General features: G+C 41.1%; 3 protein-coding genes across 6 annotated transcripts; 2 read left to right on the plus strand and 1 right to left on the minus strand.

Moving 5' to 3' along the window:
- The first annotated feature begins 60 nt into the window (after positions 1–60).
- On the plus strand, positions 61–10,740 carry rpn2 (ribophorin II). The gene is made up of 17 exons (XM_031748486.2): positions 61–158; positions 504–694; positions 795–890; positions 1,009–1,184; positions 1,291–1,366; positions 1,869–2,003; positions 2,090–2,266; positions 2,363–2,481; positions 2,717–2,822; positions 5,634–5,725; positions 5,836–5,950; positions 6,168–6,362; positions 6,442–6,528; positions 6,621–6,716; positions 7,175–7,250; positions 8,822–8,951; positions 10,140–10,740. Exons 1-17 carry the CDS (start codon positions 146–148, stop codon positions 10,153–10,155), a joined length of 1,896 nt encoding a protein of 631 aa, XP_031604346.1. The 5' UTR covers positions 61–145; the 3' UTR covers positions 10,156–10,740.
- Positions 10,741–12,904: 2,164 nt separating this feature from the next.
- Positions 12,905–16,499, minus strand: ghrh (growth hormone releasing hormone). 4 transcript variants are annotated; one of them, XM_031748461.2, is made up of 6 exons: positions 16,364–16,499; positions 15,084–15,171; positions 14,308–14,412; positions 13,364–13,468; positions 13,131–13,256; positions 12,905–13,034 (listed from the first exon to the last, which is right to left on the minus strand). In XM_031748461.2, the coding sequence occupies exons 1-6, from the start codon at positions 16,470–16,472 to the stop codon at positions 13,022–13,024; spliced, it is 546 nt and encodes a 181-aa protein (XP_031604321.1). In that variant the 5' UTR covers positions 16,473–16,499; the 3' UTR covers positions 12,905–13,021. The 4 variants fall into 4 exon arrangements, with proteins under 4 accessions (XP_031604321.1, XP_031604320.1, XP_039468283.1 ...); XM_031748460.2 differs by lacking the exon at positions 12,905–13,034 and having other exon boundaries at positions 13,049–13,256; XM_039612349.1 differs by lacking the exons at positions 12,905–13,034; positions 16,364–16,499 and adding an exon at positions 16,073–16,082 and having other exon boundaries at positions 13,049–13,256.
- Positions 16,084–22,595, plus strand: cdk5rap1 (CDK5 regulatory subunit associated protein 1). Its single transcript, XM_031748457.2, has 13 exons — positions 16,084–16,953; positions 17,032–17,135; positions 17,220–17,254; positions 17,351–17,451; positions 17,524–17,734; positions 17,822–17,942; positions 19,699–19,929; positions 20,018–20,115; positions 20,213–20,268; positions 20,543–20,673; positions 20,808–20,957; positions 21,754–21,894; positions 22,276–22,595. Exons 1-13 carry the CDS (start codon positions 16,668–16,670, stop codon positions 22,405–22,407), a joined length of 1,797 nt encoding a protein of 598 aa, XP_031604317.1. The 5' UTR covers positions 16,084–16,667; the 3' UTR covers positions 22,408–22,595.
- The last annotated feature ends 73 nt before the right edge of the window (positions 22,596–22,668 follow it).

Below are 22,668 nucleotides of genomic sequence, written 5' to 3' on the forward strand. Positions count from 1 at the left end.
ATAATAATAGTAAAAATGGTAATTTTAGTGTGCTTTTATTTTTTAATGCAACGTGTACAGCCGGATATCCCTCTAGTGACAGGTCGCGCTCTGAGACACCGGAAGTAATCGTCGCTTTTGGTGACGCTGCATTAGACCTCAAGACATGGACCGGTCTAGTGAGTAAATTCCTTTACAAAACGCCGAATTTAATGTCATTTATGTGCATCTTTGGTTTTATTCGTGTCGTTTAAGCTATTGTTGAAATGCAGGTTTTAGCGTTGGTGGAAAAATACCGCTCTGTGCTCGCAGTGGGCCGTTTCCTACTGACGTTAGCTTGCTGGCTCGTAGCAAGACCTGCACGAGCGAGCGTTACATGAATGAATGAATTGTATGTTGAAAAGCTATAAGCTATTATAAAAATGTATTTTTCTGTTTATTATATATTTAATTTTGTGTTTATGAATTCACCTTTCGAGCAGTAGCCGGCGTCAGAATACTTAGGCCATGCTGTGTGTCCGCAGGGCTGTTCGGGTTGTTCCTTCTCAGCCTGGCTCTTTCCGGAGCTCAGGCGCTCACACCGTCGCATTACCTCTCCCTGTCTGATGTGGCCCGACTGCAGAACCTCCTGAGCCAGCAGTTCACTGACCTGGAGTCCGCATACTACTCAGTTGTAGGTCTGACCAAGCTGGGAGCGACAGTTCCCGATCACGAAGTGAGAAAAACAGTCCTTCATTATTTGCATATGTAATATATGGAATCTATACTCCCATCGGTCTTTACTATGTGGCTGTTTTCCGTTTGTTTGTTTTTAGGATGTGTGCCAGTTTGTGAAATCCCAGCTTGATTCCACTAGTGTTGATTCACTCTTCTTTGCTGCTGAGATCAGTCGTGCCATTTCTGGATGTGAGGTATAAAAATATTTCATTGTGTCTCTCTGCCTGCTATCTCTTCTTTCTGTTAGAGATTAGTGTAACAGAAATGCATGAATTACATTTTTGTGCATTGTTTTTGTTTTTAACTCTTTAGATCCCTGTATCCAACGAAACCCGTGACCTCCTCCTGGCTGCAGTCAGTGAAGATTCGACCATGACACAGATTCATCGGGCTGTGAGTGCTCTCAGCTCTCTTGGGCTTCCTCTTGCTTCCCAGGAAGTTGTAGGTTCCCTGACAGCCCGGATCAACAAGGAGGATAATGTTATGGCGTAAGTGTTAGATGCTTTTCAGTTGTCATTATCCAAAAAAATACAATAAAATTAAAGAGAGCTTATTCATCTTATTTTACAATAAATGCGTGTTCTCTTTGGACAGCATCACCATGGCTCTGCAAACAGCATCCCAGCTTTCCCAGCAGGCAGAGCTTGGAGGAATACTGGAAGAAATTGAGGTGAACTTTAAAACTACCACCAGATGGTGCTGTCTCACTATTCTTTGACTTAGCAAGAAATGCTATATCTTCAAAAGGGGGCCTATTGTATTTATTTATAGTTTCATATTTTTATTCTTGGACCCTAGAAGGAATGCTTTGCATGATTTAAAGCTGCAAATGATCCACATTTGTGTTGCACTAGGCCTTGGGACAGCCTCTTTGTTCAATCACTGTCTGAAATGAGGTATTTTAGCTTCCTTCTGATTGGCTGCTTATGACAATCACAAGGTGTGAACAACAGATGAGCTGAGCATGTCTGTGATATCTTCTCTCAGTGACAATAAGGAGTCAGGAGTAGGAAAAAAAACCTCTCTGAAGTCTGAACTTTTGACTCCGAGGTGTTACTTGTGCATATGCTGACCTTGGCTTTGTTTAATAAGAGTATCTATCACTGTAACAATATACACGACAGAAATTAAGGTAAATTCTAACTCCTCCTCTGATGGCTCTTCCCTTCCAGGATCTGACAGCTCGCTTGGATGACCTTGGTGGCCTCTACCTCCAGTTTGAAGAGGGACTCGAAGCAACCGCCATGTTTGTGACCGCTGCTTATTCCCTGTCAGATCACGTGGACATGGAGCCTCCTATCAAAGAGGTCTGATATCTGTTTGTGAGGTGCTGTGCCTGCTGAAGTTATATTGATTTGACTTGGTATTGATGGCAAATGTGCTCTTCACACAGGATCAGGTCATTCAGCTGGTTAATTCTATCTTCAGCAAGAAATCCTGGGACTCTCTGTCTGAGGCTTTCAGCGTGGCAAGCGCCGCCGCTGCTCTGTCCGGCAACCGCTTCCACGTACCGGTAGTCGTCACTGCCCAGGGCCCAGCTACTGTTTCCCACAGCCAGCCAACCCTGCAGGTACATATGATGGATCGTGCTCTATCTACAGCCCTCAGTGTGGTTTTTAATCACCTCACAGTCACATCACCCTCTCTCTCTCTTTCTGACTCACAGCTCCTTGTCACTGATGTCATATCTCAACCACTAGACTCAGCCAACGTGGTGGTGGAATCTGCATACGCTGTGGCCTCGAAGACTGCCATTCTCAACCAAGCACCATTCACAATTAATGAGTATGTATAAGAATCCAGATGTATGTTAGCTGTACAGTGGTCTCTCAGGTTCCCCAGAAGTTGAGATTAATCCCCAACGACAGGGTAAACTCCAGTATTAAATTAGACAGTTGTCATTGGCTGTAGATTGTGTTTCTAATCTTTACACAATATTCCAATGTACTTTCATTTTACAGTAAATTGTGACGGCAACCCCAGCTGTTATACTCAGTTCTTCTTATTTTCTCCTTTTTAGCGGCATCTTTGAACTGAACTTCATGTCCAGCCAGCCGGCCAGCGGATATTACCAGTTCACCATTGCAGTGACCGGGGACAGCCGGCTGGTTGCCAATCATGTCGAGGTAAGTTTTTTCTTGCTACATTTAGCTGGAATTGGCATGCATAATAATAGTCATTGTTATTTTTCCAATCAGTGGTTCTTTATTTAGGTTTACAGGGACCCCTTTTCCCTTTTGTCAGGGGTATATGTAAAATAAACCATTGTAATGACACACGATCAGAACAATAAGTAAAGTAGTCTTAATCCCCCCTTAACTATTATGAAATATTTGCCTTTAGGCCTGTAGTGTGCACTTAAGGTCACTTTTACTTGCTTCTGTTTTGAAGCAAATGTGTGACTCGTTAGTGTTTGCAGAGCAAAGCAACAAGCAAATGTGAAAAAGTCATTTTTCTTTAACTGAAAAGCTTAAAACAGACACAGCTCTCTGTTGGTCACACATTATGTTACGTTAGGGCATGTCACATCTCTTTCTTCATCCTCCTTCTGTCTTTAAATGTAGCCATAAACATCCTCCCACCTGTTATACTGTTATTCTACCTGGAAAGATGACATTACCCAGAATCCCATTCTGTAAACATGAAAGAGTTGGAAATTGTTCATATTTCAAACACTGTTATGTGCCTTGATTTCAGGAAGCTGTTGATTATTAAAGTAAATCTTATGTGAATAGGTGGAGATGTTTGGCCATAATGTACATCTACCATCTTTGGGGAAAAACCAAACACGGCACATCAGCACAAACTCTTCATAGCAGCATTGATGCCACGGAACTTGAACAGTTTACAGTATTTCACAGTTGAATGTGAGGCCGTCTTTCTGACAGTTAAGTTTGGAACTGCTGAAAGAGAAAAGAATCAACATGTTGTAAAGGTCCAGTCAAAGGTTTGACTATATGCCTTAATCAAATATAGTCAAACCTCAATGAGCTGAAGCAGTTTTGTAAAGAAGGGTGGGGTCAAAATTCCTCTACAATGATGTGAGAGACAGATAAAATCATACACGAAAGGGTGACGGTGCAGCTAAAGGTGGTTCTGCAAGCTGTTGAATGTTGGGGTGTGCTTAGTTTTGAACAGCGCTTCATAGAAAGCTTTCCTTTTAATGAATATACTACAAGTGTAGCTTGAGTTTCAACTTCTTAAGCTGTGTCCACACGAAATGATTCCCTTTGAAGCTGACAGCTCATCGCTTGCAGACGTTCCAGGCTCCAGTTGCCTAGGTAACCCTTTAATGCATTTACTACTAGATCATATCTCAGTCGACAGTATCCTGCACTCGCATTGGTACTCACCGCTAACTTTGCAGCCCAGTGATTATTTTATGTGATCACTTTCTGTGGGCTCTGGTCACTACGTTGCTTCCAGTGTGGATGCAGCTTTAACTCCTGTGAAATCCACAATAGGCATTTTTGACTATTGAGTGCTATTTGAAATATTCATATAATTAAAGAAATTACTGCATGTATGCTGATACACCTGGTTTACTGCCCATCCCACCAACCAGCAGGCTGTTTGTGTTAATAACAAAGGGCCTACTTGACTGTTGGGCTTGTGGAAACAGTTGTCCTCTACAGCTTGAGGAGCTTTCTTTCAGTGCTGATATTGACATGTTCAGTTATGGCGGAAATCAGAATAGTTTGGGTCAGTAATAAATTTGCAGTTATTAACAAGAGTGCTCTGCAATCTTTATGTGTTTCCTAACTTAAAAACATGTGTTTTTAACAGATTGAACTTTAGCTACAATCCAACTGGAAACCAAATAAATAAAAAATGATCAGGGAGATGTGGTTGTATAGATGATCTTGTTTTCTTCATAGTTAAAAACAAAAATAAGAAGCACATAATTGTGCAGCTCTTGTTCATTCATATTGAGACATGACAAAGCTGGAGGGTGGGGTATGACAGGATACTGTGCAGTATGTGGGAACAGTGGTGCACGTCATCAGACAGTCTCTCCATGGAGACAGTCAGGATATTTCACCTGGTTGATCACAGGAGAAGTGCCGTAAAATGCTGTGTGTCCAATGGAAAAAGGAACACGGGAGAGAGAGAAGTACAAAATCAGGCTGCTTTCTCGGCTCCTCGCAGCTGGCCAGTCACGACATGAAGTGGATGTGAACCCAGTTACAGAAATCGTTGGACAGACCACTCTAACTTGATGCTAGTGTGTGTGTGTGTGAAGTACCTGCTGCACCAGTGTTTAACATTTGTATTCAATCAAGTCCAGCAGCTTAGAGAAGAAAAGCAGATTAAATTATTATTCTTAAATGAATAAAGAAATAATTATGTTTATAAGGTTCTCATCAGCAAATATTTTATTTGCCATGTACTTTGTGAAAGAAATAATAGTAGTAAAATCATATGACAGTCCAGCAAACCTCTTACCCAAGGGATGATGGCACCGTCTTGGAGTTGGCGCTTGTAGTTCTCATTTTGCTCTTTTGCAGTCTCAGTGTAGTCACGTATGGACCAGCTCTCCATCTGCTACACATTTTGGTTGGAGTGGCCCTCCAGGGCTGCTGATGCAAGCTTTGGTCCAGCTACTGTGGAGTTGGATTCTGAGATCCTCTCTGGGGAAGCAGTAGAATGATGCTGAGTTTTTCCACAGTAGCATATTAAACCATATTAAGGGGACGTTTGAGCAGTGATTAAACTTTCAAAAAGAGTAAAGGGATAGTCCACTCCTTTTAGATCAATCACAGATGTGTAGAATGTGATATGTATCCACCCAGGATACTCTATTCAGGGTTTAATATACCTGGGCTGCCTGCCCCTTCGCAGTCTGTGTGGGGAACCACTCAATTCTCATCACATTGTTTGTGCACACACTCTGACTACCGTAGTCATGACTCTTTGTACTCTGTGTCCACCTGTAGCTTAAAGTGAAGGTGTCCACAGAGGTGGCTGTGACCAACATGGACCTCTCTGTGGTGGATAAGGACCAGAGCATCGGCACAAAGACCACCAGGTTACAGATCAAGTTTAAAAAGTTGTTGTTGATCCACTATAAGAAGAAAGTAAAATACTCAATGATTTGCATCTGTTTTTGTCTTTTCTTTTTTGTAAATACACATGCAGGGTGGACTATCCTTCCAAAGCTAAGAGCTCCTTCACAGCAGACAGCCACCAGAACTTTGCCATGTCCTTCCAGCTGGTTGACGTTAACACTGGAGTGGAGCTCACACCTCACCAGGTGTGTAATCAGAGTGTGACAGGAACACATGTCTGCAGCAAACTGCTGACAGAACGCTTGTTTCTGACTTCATCTGCTTTCATAGTCTCTTTTGTGACCATACGGCCCTCATAGTGAACATCTGGTCAAATGCAAGAAGACACACACTGGTTATGGCAGGAGGGTGAGCTCAAACCCTCGCTTGATGTCAAAAACCTGTTTCTTGTCCATGTTACAGACCTTTGTCCGGCTGCACAATCAGAAAACTGGCCAGGAGGTCGTGTTTGTGGCCGAACCCGACAGCAAGAACCTGTACAAGTTTGAGTTGGACACAGCAGAGCGGAAATCGGAATTCGACTCCATCTCTGGCACCTATTCGCTCTACCTCATCGTTGGAGACGCCACTTTAGAGAATCCCATTCTGTGGAACGTGGTGAGTGTCTGAGGCCTGTTGGCGATAGCGAGTCCTCGCTGACGTAAACACTGCTCACCCACTTTTAATCTTTTGAAAGGCCGACGTCATTCTGAAGTTCGTGGATGAGGAGGCCCCGGCAACAGTTCAACCCAAGACTCTTTATGTACCCAAACCAGAGATTCAGGTACTAGTTATGCTCTCTTAACATCTCATTTACTGGCTGATGATGGAATGTGAAACCAGCTTGATTTTAAAAGTCTCCTCATGTTTGTGCAGCATCTGTTCAGGGAACCTGAGAAGAAGCCCCCCACAGTGGTTTCCAACACCTTCACTGCACTCATCCTGTCTCCCTTCCTGCTGCTGCTCATTCTGGTAATAATAATAATACATTTGTACAAAATGTTTCCCTTTTTTACACTCTCCATCTAGCTGTGGTTTCGTATACGGATGGAAGTAATTTGCTATTTAAAGAGACACACCTACAAACAAACCTATTTCATTATCCAAGCTTTCCCCGATAGGGCGTCCGCCTGTGCTATTGCTCTGTGCAGTGATCTTTTTTCCCCTCTTGAAAAGCTCTTCAGTACGAAGCCTTCACAGACAGTGAATGAGACTCTAGTCCACTATGACTATAATACTTGTTTTAATTTGAAATCACAAAAGCTATAGTGTATTTTTTCCCCCTGGCATTTTCAGTGATGAATAATAGTCATTGTTGCCGTGGATCAGTTCATTGTGCGTTAGGTGGTAAACAATTTTTTTTGGCTCTTTTGTCCTCTTGCAGAGGACGAAAAATCACATTGTGTTTTATTCCCCTCTCTCCTCTGTAGTGGTTCAAGCTCGGCGCCAACATCTCCAGCTTCAGCTTCTCTCCGAGCACCATCCTGTTCCATCTGGGACACGCAGGTTAGTCCCTGTGTTTGAAATGAAATCTTTGCCACAGACTCGACTGTTTTTCAGCTTCTCTGTCTGCTGTTCGCCCGCTGTTGTTCTACATGATGAGCGAATTGCTGTAAGAACAGCGCTGACATTATGCAGAATGATTATTCTAAGTATGCATTATTCATGAAATTTCCACCCCCTTCCCCAAACACCTCTGTGACATTAAGTCAGTTTTCCGTGTGCGGAATTTAGCAGCCAAAAGAAGCAAAAATTTAAACCCAGAAAAGCATGACAACAGGAAATGCAAATTTCTGCTCATTTCCATCATCACTATTGTTATGCAAATAGTGCAACAACAAAAAAATTGCTCACCAAAGTAAACATCTGGTGGGGCTACATCTCCCATGAAGTGTCAAAACCACTGAAAATGAGGGCACTTCATGATGACACAAAAGTGCGGCAATTGTGGCAGGAAAACAATGCAGAATTCCAGCGGACTTAGCTCTGAGCGTTTTTATCACCACAGAGTTTACAGTGTTCTGTCACGCTGCACAGATCTGATGCTTCACCTGCCGCAGTGCTCTCTTTAAAGGGAGGTTTGTGTTTTAGGCATAAAACATTTCCTTCGAAGTGCCGTGTCTCTCTGTCTCTGTGCACACGTGGCAAAACTTTAATGGCTCTGTAACAGTTTAATGTTAATGTAATTTTTAACGCAACTTAAAACATTTTCGTCTAACATTTGTGCTTTCTTAGCTGTCTCTTCCCGCTTCCCTTCCGCTTCCCAGAATATAAAGGGAAAAATGTGAGTTCCCCAACCAGTTAGCAAATGTTGGCTGGTTACTGCTGGGTGAAACCAGTTGCAGAGGGTAGTGTTTTTAGAATCAGAATGGGATAGGAAACCTATCTCATGTTAGTGGCTGGCAGCAACCTCCCACAACCACTTGCTTTTCTTAGTGACCAGCGGCTCCCTGGGGATCACTAAACACTCTAGGCTGAGGGACTCTTAGAAGTTTAAATATTTAAATATTGGACTCATTTAGTGTGACCCGTAACAAGTAACTGAGCCCATAAACTCATCAGGAACGTGTTTGCAGATGTCAGGACAGAGCGTGGTTTCTGTAAGCTGAGTAGGAGGAGCCATTAGGAAGAAGGCACTTGTTAAATGCTAGTTGAGTAGGTCGGCATATTAATTAACCAGCTAATGTGATCCATGATACTAACACATGTATGCTATGGTGTTGATTTTAGACAAGAGTGAATGATGTGACAGCACAATGGCTACTACAGAGCAACAGGGTGGTGGCTGCAGTTCTGTTAATGGCTGTGGCTGGCTGTCAAAACCACAGGAATGTTTTTCAGACAATGTTAAAACATTCACATGTTTGTACTCGACTGTAATACTTCCAGTAAAAATATTAAAGGTTTTATTCTATAATTATTTCCTTTTGTTACCATGAAGATAGATGTCAAATTCAAAGGACTATGGCTCAGTATATTATAGCATTGGAGCATTCTATATAGTGTGAAGGACTGGAGATGGGGAACTTGGCTGGATGGTCATTAATGTTCAAATCTATTTGGTTGTTTCATTTCAGCCATGCTGGGCCTGATGTACGTCTACTGGACCCACCTGAACATGTTCCAGACTCTGAAGTACCTGGCAATCATCGGCGGTGTAACTTTCCTTGCCGGAAACCGCATGCTGGCCCAGAAAGCAGTGAAGAGGTACGCCTGCCAAATGCGACTGGCACAAATGGCTCCTAGAGAGTCCTTAATGGTAGAGAGAAAGCCTAGCCCTTTTCCAGATAACAAGGACTTCAGTGCTGTGAGGCCTCTAGGTAGTTCTTATCTCCAAACTTGAGGGAAAGTGCCTATTCTATATTCGTAGCTGTTCAGTGGGCCTGCAGAGGCTAATTTCGATATCAGGCTCTCTGCCAGTAGAAGAGCTTGTGCATACTTGGACAAGGAGAGAAGAACAGCAGCAAGATCTAAAGGAGTGAAAGCAGTGACGATATCAGGGGGCAATTTCTTCACCGTGATTATGTAGAGCTCTTTGAGGGCCAGAGTGAGCAATTTGTCACTGACTCGAGAGCTCGCTTTGTAATTGTCCGCCTTTACCTCTTGATCTCACAACAGCCCATTTAACAACGTAGAAGATTTCAATTAACGATTTCACCAATGTCATTCTCCCACTGAGGACTTTTTTCCTTCTTCCAGGCTAGTTTTTGTCTCGTAAAGCTCTCTCTTCTTTTTTCTTTGCTTTTCTTTTCTTTTCTTTTCTTTTCTTTAACCCTTCTATCCACACCTCGCTGTCTCTTACAGGATTGCTGCAGAGCAAAGTAGTAGATTGGCAAAGTATAGAAGCCTTCGATAAAGCCTCCCCCATTTGTAACAAATGAGTCGGTTCTGCTTCCAGGCTGAAGTAAGGGCATCCTCACAGACTGCATCCACTGCACATTTCCATAATGTCCCGCAGCGTGCATGGCTGTGTGGTGCTCATTCTAACTCCGAGTGTTCACATGTACTTGCTGCCATCCCCCCCTCTGGTTTGCCTCTTCACTCATCCCACCACGATCACTACAACCATAGCCATGCAGCCACTTGGACAGTCCCTCCATTGTGTTGTCTAACACTCGTGGTTCTGGTTGTACCATTACATTTGAGAGATGTGTTTTGTGTCCATGTCCATGCATCGTCCACGACTTGAGAGATTTTGGTCATGGTGGTTGCTCTGTGTTTTTGCCTACTTACACTGTGCTTTTGTGATAGGGTGCACATCAGAATGCATGATCCATGATTTGTTAGTGATCAGGTGCTCAGTGAGAACCCAGAGAGGTTCTCATTCATTCTTTCATTCATTCATTCATTGTCATGTCTGTAATAACTAATGCTTGTTTTTGTTTCTCTCCACAGAAATCAGAAAAAATAGGGGCAAGAAAAAAGAAGATGAGGATTGTTTTGTTGTTTCCATCAAAACCTTGTTTTGTTTTTTGTTTTTTTTTTTAAAGAGAAAATGGGACGAAAAGTTGAAAACTTCAAAGCATGCAGTTTGTCTGTGTTGCCAAATGGAAGAAATTGAAATATCACCACGTCTCTGGGAGTCTGGAATAACACTCAGTGCAGAGGACTGTGGAGCTACTGATCATTGCACTTCATCTTCCTGTGAGATTTGTTTTCTTATTACGAGCTGGTTTTTGTTGTTGGTTTTTTTTTTTTTTTTTTAAACCTGGGTTTGTCCCGTCCCCCTCCTTTTTTTTTTTTTTTTTTTTTTTTTTTTTTTTTTTTGTTTTGGTACATTCCTCTTTTTTGTCCCTCAGCTCACCTCATAACATTTTTCAACTGTTAATGAACCATATTGGCAGTAATACTGACACATGGAACATTTCTGTGGTTGTTTCCTATTTGATACAGAGTTGATGTCTGAGAAAATCTGTTAATAAGTAAAAGAAAAGGGCAATTTGAGGATGTTTTTGTAAAGAAGAACAGGAAATAAAGGTGCTGGGGAGGTCAAGTCTCACGTGTGTTTCTTTCTTTTTCTTATTATAGAGAAGAATATGAGCTCTGTGGGTTTTTTGTTTATGTGAAATTGATTATATATTTATCTCTTATATATTTTATTTTTTTGTCATCACAGTAGGGGAGAAAAAAATGATATTTGCTTGGGTAAAAACATTCTTTGCATTTTGTGAAACGTTAACTTTGGACTAGCTTTACGCATTTATCCAGCTACAATCTAAAGGTGTTTCCTAAACACGTTAGATAAATGATAAATGTACTGGCACCTCCATAGTACTTTCTTAATCAAAGTCACACTGCTGCTTTTAAAAGCTACATCTTTAGTGATCCCACACACTCCACTGAATGCATCAGAGGCCATTCAGGGTTCAGTATCTCACCTAAGGACTCTAAGGTGCTTGAACTGGAATAGCCGGAGATTGAACTACTAACCCTCTGATTGGTAGATGACCTGCTCTATCTCCTGAGCCACAGCAGCCTCGAAATTATTGCAGGTCTGAGTGAAGGGCGGCTACATGTACTGAATGCAAATGAGCAGATTGTGGGTATAAAAATAAAAACATAGCCCCCCAAAATTCAGAAAAGCAAGTAGAGAGTTTGCTATTTTGTAGTGCAGTCAGAATATAACATATTACTTAGCTTATATAAGATAAAAGAAGAAATACTTTTATCTCAAAAAATTGGGAATTTACTGTGAAAAATGCTTAGTCTGATAAAAATAAATATATCACAGAATAAAATTATTATTAGTATTTTAAAAAATTCTCTAAGCAAGGAGCTCAAAGAAAATGAAAACAGCAGTGTGGCACTAAACAAACTGCTACAAAGTATTTTATAGTTATCTGAAAACTGCTTTACACCTGTATTTAAAAATGGACGCCAGCATTAAGTGAAGTAGCTGTCATCATTTTGTGATGTTTTCAGTAAGTCTTGTAATCATTGATGCAGAGAAAATGACCTGAGGGAGTTTTACTGTCCTTTACATAGAACGCATCAGTGTGTTCACAAAGAGCCAAGCATGTTTGGCCCTTCTGCACACAGTGGAGCAGGCTGGAGGAAGCATTAGGAACAGAGAGCAACTTTTAGCCTAAACATTAAGAATCACTCATAGAAATCACATCAAAAGCTCACCACTTGGACTCACTTGGGTTGTGGATAACACTCCCATTAATTCAAAGTCAGATCAAATGACAGGTTGCGAAGATTATTAATCCATAGGACCGATTCTAATGTGACGATTCGTGGATGATTCAAATGTTGGGTACTGGTGTTTGTGCATTATGGATCAATGGCAAAGCTTAATGAGAGTTCTAAATGGAGCTGAGCTGTTATTAAGACAATGTTAGAAGCAGCACCTGTGCTGCCACGAGTCCAGCCGCCTGCTGGGGTTTGTTCCTCAGTTGTGCAGGCACTACCGTGATTACACTCCCCGCTATTGTACACACATGTGTGTCCCTTAAAGGGATATTTTTTTAATCAGTCTTCACACAAGATAAAAACAGTTCACCTTCCCAGAGTTTAGGTGCTCCATGGTACCTATGGAGGATCTTTGAAGGTGTTTCACACTCTGTGAAGTTGTGTAGTCTGTATGCCCATGATGGCCACAGTAGACAATTACAGGCTAATGGTAATGCCAGCTACATGCTGTAGTGTAAAAGGTACAGAACACAGCAGAATGACATCCAGTTAATCTGCAGTGTTTGAAGAGTCGCATTAGGCAGCAAAAACTACTAGTTGCATGTGACTACAGCAAGACTTCTTTTTAAACTCATAAAATATATTATTGCTTCAAATATGTACTTCATTTCCATACAAGCTTTCTAAATATCACACCTTTTGTCTCGTGAAACATCTTGAAATGTTAAAGAAAAGGTGCAGATGTACAGTAACATCAACACGGACAGCCATTTAACAGGCCATCAAGGCCGCATTTGTTAATCATAGCAGGAAGTCAGTAACACAGAGTTGGCATTTATAATGCAGACATGGCCCTGAAGACACATTTTTGAGACAATCCTCACATAAGATACACAATCAGAAAGCCATTAAAGGGTTTTTTAATGAAATCTGGTCACATAGTTTGATTTGGGTGTTTGAATAACCCCCACACACACACACACACACACACATACACACACACACAATGATAAGCTAGGCTGTAGGATTTCCTCACAACTTTTAATGTGAATATATAAGACGATTTAATTTCTTTTCTTTAAAGGACACCCTCAAACAAATAAAAGATGGTTAAAAAAAATGTGATGATATAGCTTTCCTCCTCAACTCAGAAGTCTGTAAAGAGAAAAGATTCAGTTTAGTGAATCTGCAGTTGTGGGAAAAGTCAAATTCTGAATGTTTAGGCTTTTTAAAGATTGGAGACGTGTATACCTGGGTCTCAGGACATTCCCGTGCACCCCCCTGTGTCTCTGATTTCTCTGGATGGCTGTGAGGTCTTCCTTGTATGTCCCCTCATAGATATCTGACTGACGTTTCATGTAGCTCTCACTTCCATCCCTGTGGGGAAAAAACAAACAAACCCCACAACAATTCCTCTTTCACTGGGTATTTGTACTGGTAACCCACACACATTGGAGCGATTTCATTCCACTTGTGTTACCTACCCCAGCCGTTTGCCCATGATTGTCTGAAGGAACTTTCTGGCAGAGATTTGGCCCAGGACTTTCCTGTAGCTGTTTGTAAAGATGGCATCAGCGTGGCGCTCTAAGCTGGAATCAGAAATGGGGACAGTTTGCATCAGTTCAGTCAGTGTAAGCAGAAAATAAAGTAAACTGCAGTGCAGCGGCAGGATTTATCTGGGAGCTGGCCAGCGGTTGATTTACAATTTGCTCACATCTTTTTATGCATCCACACTAAAGGAACAAAGGAAGTTCGAAGTATTAAGACACAGTAAAACTTTATAATACGGCCTGTAACTAAAGGTGTAATTACCCTGTAATCAAATAGAATTTCAACATATTTGATTTGAAATTACAATGTAGTCATGGTTACCTATAAATATTTAAAGGTAAGTACACTGAAATAAGAAAGTAACAAGTAAAGTTTCTGCAGGAAACAAAGAAATATACTGTAATGACAAGTGCATTTTCACTGCACAATCACTTTTAAGTAATGTGCAATTAAATCATAATATTGTAGAAAAACAATATTTCCCCATCTTACATTAGAAATATGTTAAACTTGCAGCACGGGCTGTATTATGGGGTGGATCGATCTTAGCCACATTTCATAATTAATTCATAAATGAATGATGCCAAAACTTTATGCACTATTTTAATAAAATGTAGCTCCATATCCAAAAGGCCATAGGTCAAAATATAAAAATTTAAGTCCAGCATAGACTATCTGTAGTTCAGTGTTTGCTTGTATTGTATTCAGCTGTGTGTATTTTTTTTTGACATATCTTTGAAAATGATGTACCTTCTAATAAATCAAGAATCCCTATTCAAAAACTGTGTAAATGATCCACTTTGACTGGGACGTTTCATTAGCTGAGCCTTTGAGCCATATTTTACATCAGCCACTCAGACCATATTAACATACGGACCGCAACTCTGCTGGCTCCCTGGGAGGACGTGCGTCTTCCTCCTGCTGCTCTGTTGGATTCTTTAGTGAAGATGTCATCAGGATAGATGTATCCCTCTGGCCGAACCTGAGAAATATCCCCATGAACTATATGAATGCAGAACATCTTAAATGCCATTATTCAAACGTAGCCCTTTATCTACCAAGAACGATGATTTCATAGTAGTGCAGAGTCTTTGTAAAGAAGACAGATTTAAAAGAAAAGAAAATGTCATCAGTCTGCAAAATGCTTTAGCGTGTGAAAAATTACATCTGCAGCTTTGGTACACGACACTGTGACGATGATGCCTCGTAAACGTAATGCGGTGACTAATCCAGACATCTTGACCCTTTTTAGCAGAAGTACAGAGGACACAGCTATGACATGTAAAGTAAAGAGTCAACTGTTAGATGAGCATCGACACGACCATTTTTCTAATCCTGACAGAGATCAAATATGTTATATTAACGTTTAATTCAGGTTTTGAATATTAAGAAAATTTTCTATGTCATTTGGTAAGGCTTCTAAACATTTCTGCTAAATGATGCATATATAGTGCATATTGGTGTGATTTGCCATGAGTTTACAAAAAATGTTCTCTTTGTGTAGTCATCCAATGCTGTCATTGATCGGCATTCCCAAAGCTGAACGGCTGAACTAAGCAAAGGGTTTACGTAACTTTCAAAATATGCCTAAACCTCAGTAAAAATGGAAATGAACAACACCTAATGAATTTGAGTGATTTTGTCAGGACTTACCTAATGGCTGGGTAGAGTGGGGAGCCTGACAAAGTCATGATCAGGCAGCAAAGCAGCAGTGCAGCTTTCTCCATCATCACAGCTAGTCCTGGAGAAGAGTGGATAGCCAGAACAAATGACAGGAGTAGAAATTACATTAGAAAAAACGCTGAAACCACAGTTTCCCAGACCAGTCTCATCGCTCTGCACAAGGAACTGAAGTTGAGGCAGACAGAGATGTATAACATGACAGGAAATATCATGATTTCAAGAATAAATAATACATTTATACAAACATGGATATCAAATTCAGAGTGTTTTTTCAAAGTTACCCTGATTATTTTTTTTTCTTGGTAAAAATCCTGAGTGCCTCTGCAGTTTTATTCCGCACCTTCCACTCTCATGATGTCTCACTTCCAGGAAAGAACGAACAAAAGAAAACACTGGAACAGTATTGTTTCTCATCCCAGAGTTCATGCTCACTTTATACTGAACCTGTGGCTCCAGTCACGCCTACATCACACATGATTCTCCCTCTCTCTCTCTCTCTCTCTCTCTCTCTCTCTGTGTGTGTGTGTGTGTGTGTGTGTGTGTGTGTGTGTGTGTGTGTGTGTCTGGGATGCTGATTGGGGGCATATTCACTTAATCATATGAGAAGTTGCTTTCTCTCATTACCGTTTGTTCTTCTTCTTTAAAAAAAAAAACTATTTAAAAGCATCTGTCTAAAACTGTTTTAGCAGGATTTCATATTTACATGGTAAGTATGAACAATGTTTTTTTCCGATGGCCTGATATTAATACTTTACATTGGTATACAACAATATTGAATATTGTTATAATTTATTTTATTTTTATAATATAATATTTTTACCTCGATTAATGTAAATATCAAAACAAGCAAACGAATAAACAAACAAAAACCATTAACGGTTTGTTTTTCATTCGCCGCACTAATCTCGACCTCAGCTGAGTTTTGAACAATAACCTAACGACATAAATCCGTCTCTCACCATCAATAACCCGATTCTGCACATGTTAAAGTTCCCTTGAAAGCTTTGTCGCACATACGGAACCATAGTTTAATATAAGGAGATTATGACGACGGACCGTGAAAATGGACGTACAGTGACATTTTTGTCTAACGGACATTACGGGCTTCTCGAGGATTATAGTCTGAGATTTAATTACCTTTTACGACACAGTAGCATCTTATTAACAGACCGGATAAGCGCCTGAATTGACTTAAAGATAAAAACTATTTACCTCTTTTCGAGCTTCCTCTATGTTTGAAACAAACTTACTAGTATGTAGCAACACTTCACAAGAGTGAAACGTTTTTCCGGGTTTCATTAGCGTCAGGTACTTGAAACAGGGAGTGACTCCTCTTGATAGACATCTTTGGCTCCACATGATATCTGTACCTGAATGACAATTCACTCGAAGTAGTTAGCACTCGTGCTGTATCTTACTGAGTAAAAAGGGACTTTTGACACTATGTTAGTTTTTAGGTTGCGGCAAAATTAGCTAACTAAAATACATAGTCGCTCATTTCCAGATACACCCGATAGGGAATTACGAAGCCTTTGCTGTTGTGGTTAGCTAAGCATGGAGTACCTCAGGACTTTAAAACCCATATTTACAGTAACCCAACACTGGCCACCTCTCAGCCGCATCCAGGCTAGATACTGTTCTAAACTGGCTAGCGCTGTTGACACTGTGAGAGAAAAGAAGAAGACTGTAGACAAGTTCAAGAGTCGGCTATCGTCTGGTCCAAGTTTTCAGGATTTCATTAAAGGGCGTCCAGCTAACAGGAGCCGTGCTGCAGATGAAGAACCCTCAGAAAAGCATGACTATCTCTCTGAAGGCTTGTTGATGGGAAACTCAAGGAAAGGTCGGTGAAAGCCATTTGTTTACTTAGCTTTGAATGCTTGTAGTGATGCTAAAGGGGTTCTTTGGCTTATTGTTGCAGTTTATTTTGAAACCTATGGATGTCAAATGAATGTGAATGACACAGAGATAGCCTGGTCCATACTGCAGAAGAAGGGCTATCAGCGCACAGCTCATCTAAGCGAGGTACAGCTGACTTCTGGTTTTATTTTATGATTCTAGCAGAAGTAATTTTAATGCAGTTTGTTTAAGATGTGCGTGTACTTGCAGGCAGATGTTGTTCTTCTGGTAACGTGCTCTGTAAGGTAGGAGCAAAGATCAAACTCATGAAAAGTTTTGAAATCTAGTGCTAGGTGATGGCAGTTTTGGCAGTTTTGCAACCTAATCTCTTTTCTTAACAGAGAAAAGGCTGAGCAAACAATATGGAATAGACTGCAACAACTAACAGCTATGAAGAGGAAACGATTAAAGACCCACATGCCAATGAAAATTGGAATTTTAGGTGAGTAAGCTCTTATGCACTCAGATGATGGAGGTCACATTAAGGGTACGTTCATGGGTGTGTTTGTCTCAGGCTGCATGGCGGAGAGGCTGAAGATGGAGCTTCTGGAGCGAGAGAAGCTGGTAGATGTCCTCGCAGGTCCAGATGCATACCGGGACCTTCCGCGCCTCTTGGCTGTAGCTGATGGAGGTCAGCAGGCGTGCAATGTGCTGCTGTCTTTAGAGGAGACCTATGCTGACGTCATGCCCGTCTACCACGCACCTCGGGGGCACAGTGCTTTTGTGTATGTCGTTTATCAAATGATTATCCGCCTTTTCCTGTAACAATGCATCTTCATACTGAATCTGCTAATGGTTTTGTGTACCGGCAGGTCCATCATGCGAGGCTGTGACAACATGTGCAGTTACTGCATTGTTCCCTTCACTCGAGGGAGAGAGAGGAGTCGACCCGTCCGCTCTATCCTGGAGGAAGTTCGTATGCTCTCTGATCAGGTAAGCTGTAACTTCAACATTAAGGTTGGTTGGAAAAACTCCTGCATTTGTAACCACGCAAAAATAGAATAGGAAAAAAACAAAAAAGGAAGTCACTTTGTGTTTGTGTTTTATGATAAATGCAAAATCTATACAACAATAATTTAACATGACTTATGAAACAAACTCTATTCAGTTTTATTTATATAGCACCAAATCACGAGAAGAGTTGCCTCCAAGCACTTTATGTGGTAAGCAAAACCCCAGACAATAAAACAACACCCCATGAGCACACACTTGGCAACAGTGGGAAGGAAAAACTCCCTTTTAAACAAGAAGAAACCTCCAGCAGAACCAGGAAGGGACAGCTATCTGCTTTAACTGGTTGGGGTTGAGGGGAGACAAGACTGAAAACATATGCCATGTTCTCTTCAGTAAAGGTTGAAACTATTGATTAAGACCATAATCTCATCATGAAAGTGTTTATTGAGGTCATGCAAGAAGGAAGTCGATGAAATTCTGCACAACCAGTCATTTTTTGATAATAGCCCATAAATCATGGACCTCCTGTTATTATAAAAAAAAATGGTTGTAGCTTCTAAGTCTGAAAAATGAAGTTTATGAAAAAGTACATGAAACCTTTAATTCTTATTATGGCCAGCAGGGGGCAATGCCTCTTATTGTTAAAAAGATGTATGTATCTATAAGCAGGGGTGTACATACGTGGTCCGCAGGTGCGCTTGCGCTGTCAAAATAAAAGACGCGCACCAGATAAGAAGTTGCAATATGTGGCATATTCTGCACCACATCTCTGTGCGTTCATCATTTGTTTGAAGCCAGCTCACCTCCTGCAACCACTTTTCTGAGAATACGCGCTTCTTTTGCGGTTCGGATTCCTTCTGACATTTCTTTGGAGGTAGAGGAACACCAAAGTAATTGCTTAAAGGAGCTTGCTTCTTCGACATCTTTAAGAGTTCTAAACAAATGTCTGTCCTCCTCCAGAAAATCTTATGTATGCAAACGCGCATTGCAACTTCTTATCTGGTGCGCGTCTTTTATTTTGACAGTGCAAGCGCACCTGCGGACCACTTATGTGCAGCCCTGTCTATAAGTCAACTCACCTGATCTGTCACCTCAGCAATTGCGTTACTTGTCAGTTTGAGGTCTCAGTTGTTACTTTCAAGTCCTTTTAATACAGTATGATGTTCATTCTGTAATATAAACTGTCCAGTAAAGTAAAAAAGGAGCTAAAGCAGGGTATGCTTTACCATCTCATTAACAAATCGTTGGGCTGTGAGCTTGGAGCATCCCTCTGTTTCACAGTCAGATCCACCCCTAACTGGTCTGGTATGGATAAAAGAAGCTAATGTGATGACAGTGAAAACCCTCCCTCTGAGGCTTCAGCTGGACCTCTTTAACATTAACATTACAGAGACAATATCCGTCTTTTATACATAGTAAATGCAATCTCTCTCTTGCTCTGAACATAGACTGTTGTAATGAAGGAATCCAAAGCTTGAATATGATTGGTCAGAAAGCTTTCAGTGCCCAAATATCATCCACCTTGTTTATAGATTCTCCAAATTCATATGTAGATTTGTGTTTATACAGTTTGCACTCTATAGGCAGTAGTCGAGTGCTTTTAATAATTATGTCTGGTTCTCTGGTGTTGATTTTGATCCTTTTCTTCTGAATTATTCATGTGTCCTTTGAGTTCAGCTCCCTAAAATGAACACTTGAGAGTGCCTGACGAATGTGTGCTGGGTGCTTCTGTCAGGGTGTGAAGGAGGTGACGTTGCTGGGTCAGAATGTGAACAGCTACAGGGACATGTCAGAAGAGCAGTTCTTTGGTTCAGATGCGACCAAGCTCAGCCGTGGCTTTAAGACCATCTACCAGACAAAACGGGGGGGTCTGCGCTTCTCTGACCTGCTCGACCAAGTGTCACGCATCGATCCCGACGTGAGGATCAGATTCACATCACCTCACCCCAAGGATTTTCCTGATGAGGTATTTGCTTTAATATGCTTTTCTTGCTTTGGATATTCACTTGGTTCAGTGAGCCCTGCTCACCTGGTCTGTGTGTCCATCTTTACAGGTTTTGCATCTGATTGCGGAGCGAAGGAACATTTGTAAGCAGATCCACCTCCCAGCCCAGAGTGGAAGCAGCCGGGTCCTTAAAGCAATGCGTCGCGGGTAAGAGATTAGTTCACTAGCATATGACTTTGTGAAATTAAACTTAAACACCACTAAATGTCCTCATAACATGTTGTTTTCCTCCTAATATGTACAGCTACACCAGAGAGGCCTACCTCGATCTTGTGAGGAACATAAAGCAGATCATCCCAGGTACTAAAATCAGGTTTCTTCTTCAATTTGTCACCTGTTTTTGGGTATGATTATTACATTTAAACATTCATTTTACTACCTGACTATCTTTCACTTGTATGTAGGACAAGTGTAAAGAGATCTTGGTATTGTCCATTAATTTTTAACAAAACCTTTTTCATCTAGAATCCCGAATCTGTCTGTAAAATTATAAAATACATTATGAAATAAGGAAAAGCACCTTCTGTCCTCTTTAACCTCAGTCTGATTTACATCATTTCTGTTCGTGTGTCAGACGTGAGTCTCAGCAGTGACTTCATCTCAGGCTTCTGTGGTGAAACTGAGGACGACCACCAGCAGACTTTGTCTCTAATCAGAGAGGTGGGCTACAATGTGGGATTCCTTTTTGCTTACAGTATGAGAAAGGTGAGTTCTTCTTACTCTGTTGAGCGGTCTGTTTTAGATTTCAGTCAAAGCTGTTCTTATCAGATACTTTCTTTTCACCCATCCTTTAAATGATATGTGATTTAATTGTTTTTTCATGTCTACCACACATTCAGAAGACGCATGCCTTCCACCGGCTCCAAGATGACGTCCCAGTGGAGGTGAAGCAGCGAAGGCTGGAAGAGTGCATCACCGTGTTCAGAGAAGAAGCTGAAAGGGTCAATGCTGCTCTCATTGGCAGTACACAGCTTGTCCTGGTGGAGGGAGTGAGTAATACACACAGAGTTTACCAGTGTGTTATCAAAATTGTTTTTAAATATATTTTGACCTTCAAATAGCATGATTGCAGGTGGTAGAGCAGTGAACAGTAACTACGTCAGCCACACCCTTGAACCACAGGCCGTATGTGAAGGCTGGTGTAGCTGTTGTGATGTCACCCATTGGTTTTGGACATTTTGAGCTATATGAGTAAAAGACAGACACAAATGTGCATAATTACTGCACACACTGAAGCCCCCTTTGTACCTGGTAACAGCCCCATTATATGGCTATTCCATTAAAGAGGCACCAACAGCACATCGTCGAGAGGTCCAGTTCATTGAGTTGTATTAACCCACCTAACTTTAAGCCTTGCCAGTGTCCAAATGTATGTCTGTAAACGATGCATGACAGACCCGACCTCATATTTGCACTTGTCACTACATCTCTTTGTTGCGGCTGTCGATTTGCATACTCGGCTGCAGCTTTTCAGCTACAGCCTACACACAACAACAACAACAACAACAACAACAACAACAACAGGACATAGTTCATGTTTTAAGCCGGCGAGGCCACGTCCCACCACAATGACATAGTTAAACAAAGTAACAGACTGTAGTCATGCTTTTCAGTGCTGTTTAGTTAGATATTTTGACATGGAGGTTTGTGGTGATTTACTTGCTGAGGAACTAAGTTTTTTGGCACTTCATTGTGGGCTTAAGGCCTGGATGTTGCTTCTTGACTGGAACTTAAATTGCTTTGAGTAGAAAGAAACTGAATTGGCTGCTTTTGATTTTTATTCAGGAAAGTAAAAGATCTGCTGAGGACCTGTGTGGAAGAACTGATGGCAATATGAAAGTGATTTTCCCCAAAGAGGATGTTCATGTTCAGCCTACAGCATTCAGCACTGTACCCATCAGTGCTGGAGACTATGTGCTGGTGAAGGTAGGATATAATTGACATAGACGGATGCAACTTTAACGAATATCTGTTGTCTTCTAAAAAAAACACAATTTATATGAGCAACATGTTTGGTAGATTGAATGAATGTTAGGCCACTACATGAAATAGTCAAAGCCAAGTTTAAGGGATCCTTTAGTGAATATATCATGTGTTTATGATGTATCATCATGTCAGCGGTTTAATGTTTCTACTGTACTCAGAAATGCAACATTGGTTGATCCAACTTTAAATGCTGGGTACACTGTCACCAGTCAGGAAAGTGACTGGGAAAGTGTTTCAGGAATATTGATTATCTTGAATGTATAAATACGGTTCCTGTATTCAGTCTTTTATTCTCTGGCATCTTCTTTTGTCTTGTTTTAGATCTTGTCGGCCAACTCCCAGAGCCTGAGAGGTCGAGCTCTCAGTCTCAACTCCCTGAGAGCCAGAGAGGTGCACTGTAGGACTCCACCTGAGGACCAGCCTGATGAACATGTAGCTCAAACTCAACCGTGACTGAAACATGTCACTGATTGATGGACACGGAGGATACCACATGAACAGACTGCTACATTTCCTTCATCACTTGTTTGACGTTTTTGACAAATGGAGGATGCTTTCAGGTGGACTGTTGCAACAAGCTGTGAAAGTTTCACTTGTAAACATTGAACTACAGAAGTTTATTAAAAGCTGTTTGAACAATGCCTGACGGTGTTCTGTGTGATACATAAAGTGGCATTTTTTAAGATCATTGAATCATAAGGAGACACATTGTCT

Source organism: Oreochromis aureus, linkage group 5 (assembly GCF_013358895.1).
Source record: "Oreochromis aureus strain Israel breed Guangdong linkage group 5, ZZ_aureus, whole genome shotgun sequence".
NCBI classification, from domain to species: domain Eukaryota; kingdom Metazoa; phylum Chordata; class Actinopteri; order Cichliformes; family Cichlidae; genus Oreochromis; species Oreochromis aureus.

Bases quoted from the DNA above. Each gene is read 5' to 3' on its own strand.
- ghrh (XM_031748460.2), bottom strand. From the start codon at position 16,472: ATGTGGAGCCAAAGATGTCTATCAAGAGGAGTCACTCCCTGTTTCAAG. The intron at 14,413-15,083 runs GTAAGTCCTGAC...GATATTTCTCAG, and splicing joins CCACTCTACCCAGCCATTAG to GTTCGGCCAGAGGGATACAT. The intron at 13,257-13,363 runs GTAGGTAACACA...TTTTCCCCACAG, and splicing joins ATCATGGGCAAACGGCTGGG to GGATGGAAGTGAGAGCTACA.
- rpn2 (XM_031748486.2), top strand. The intron at 5,726-5,835 runs GTTACAGATCAA...ATACACATGCAG, and splicing joins ATCGGCACAAAGACCACCAG to GGTGGACTATCCTTCCAAAG. The intron at 7,251-8,821 runs GTTAGTCCCTGT...GTTTCATTTCAG, and splicing joins GTTCCATCTGGGACACGCAG to CCATGCTGGGCCTGATGTAC.
- cdk5rap1 (XM_031748457.2), top strand. From the start codon at position 16,668: ATGGAGTACCTCAGGACTTTAAAACCCATATTTACAGTAACCCAACAC. The intron at 19,930-20,017 runs GTATTTGCTTTA...CCATCTTTACAG, and splicing joins CCAAGGATTTTCCTGATGAG to GTTTTGCATCTGATTGCGGA. The intron at 21,895-22,275 runs GTAGGATATAAT...GTCTTGTTTTAG, and splicing joins GAGACTATGTGCTGGTGAAG to ATCTTGTCGGCCAACTCCCA.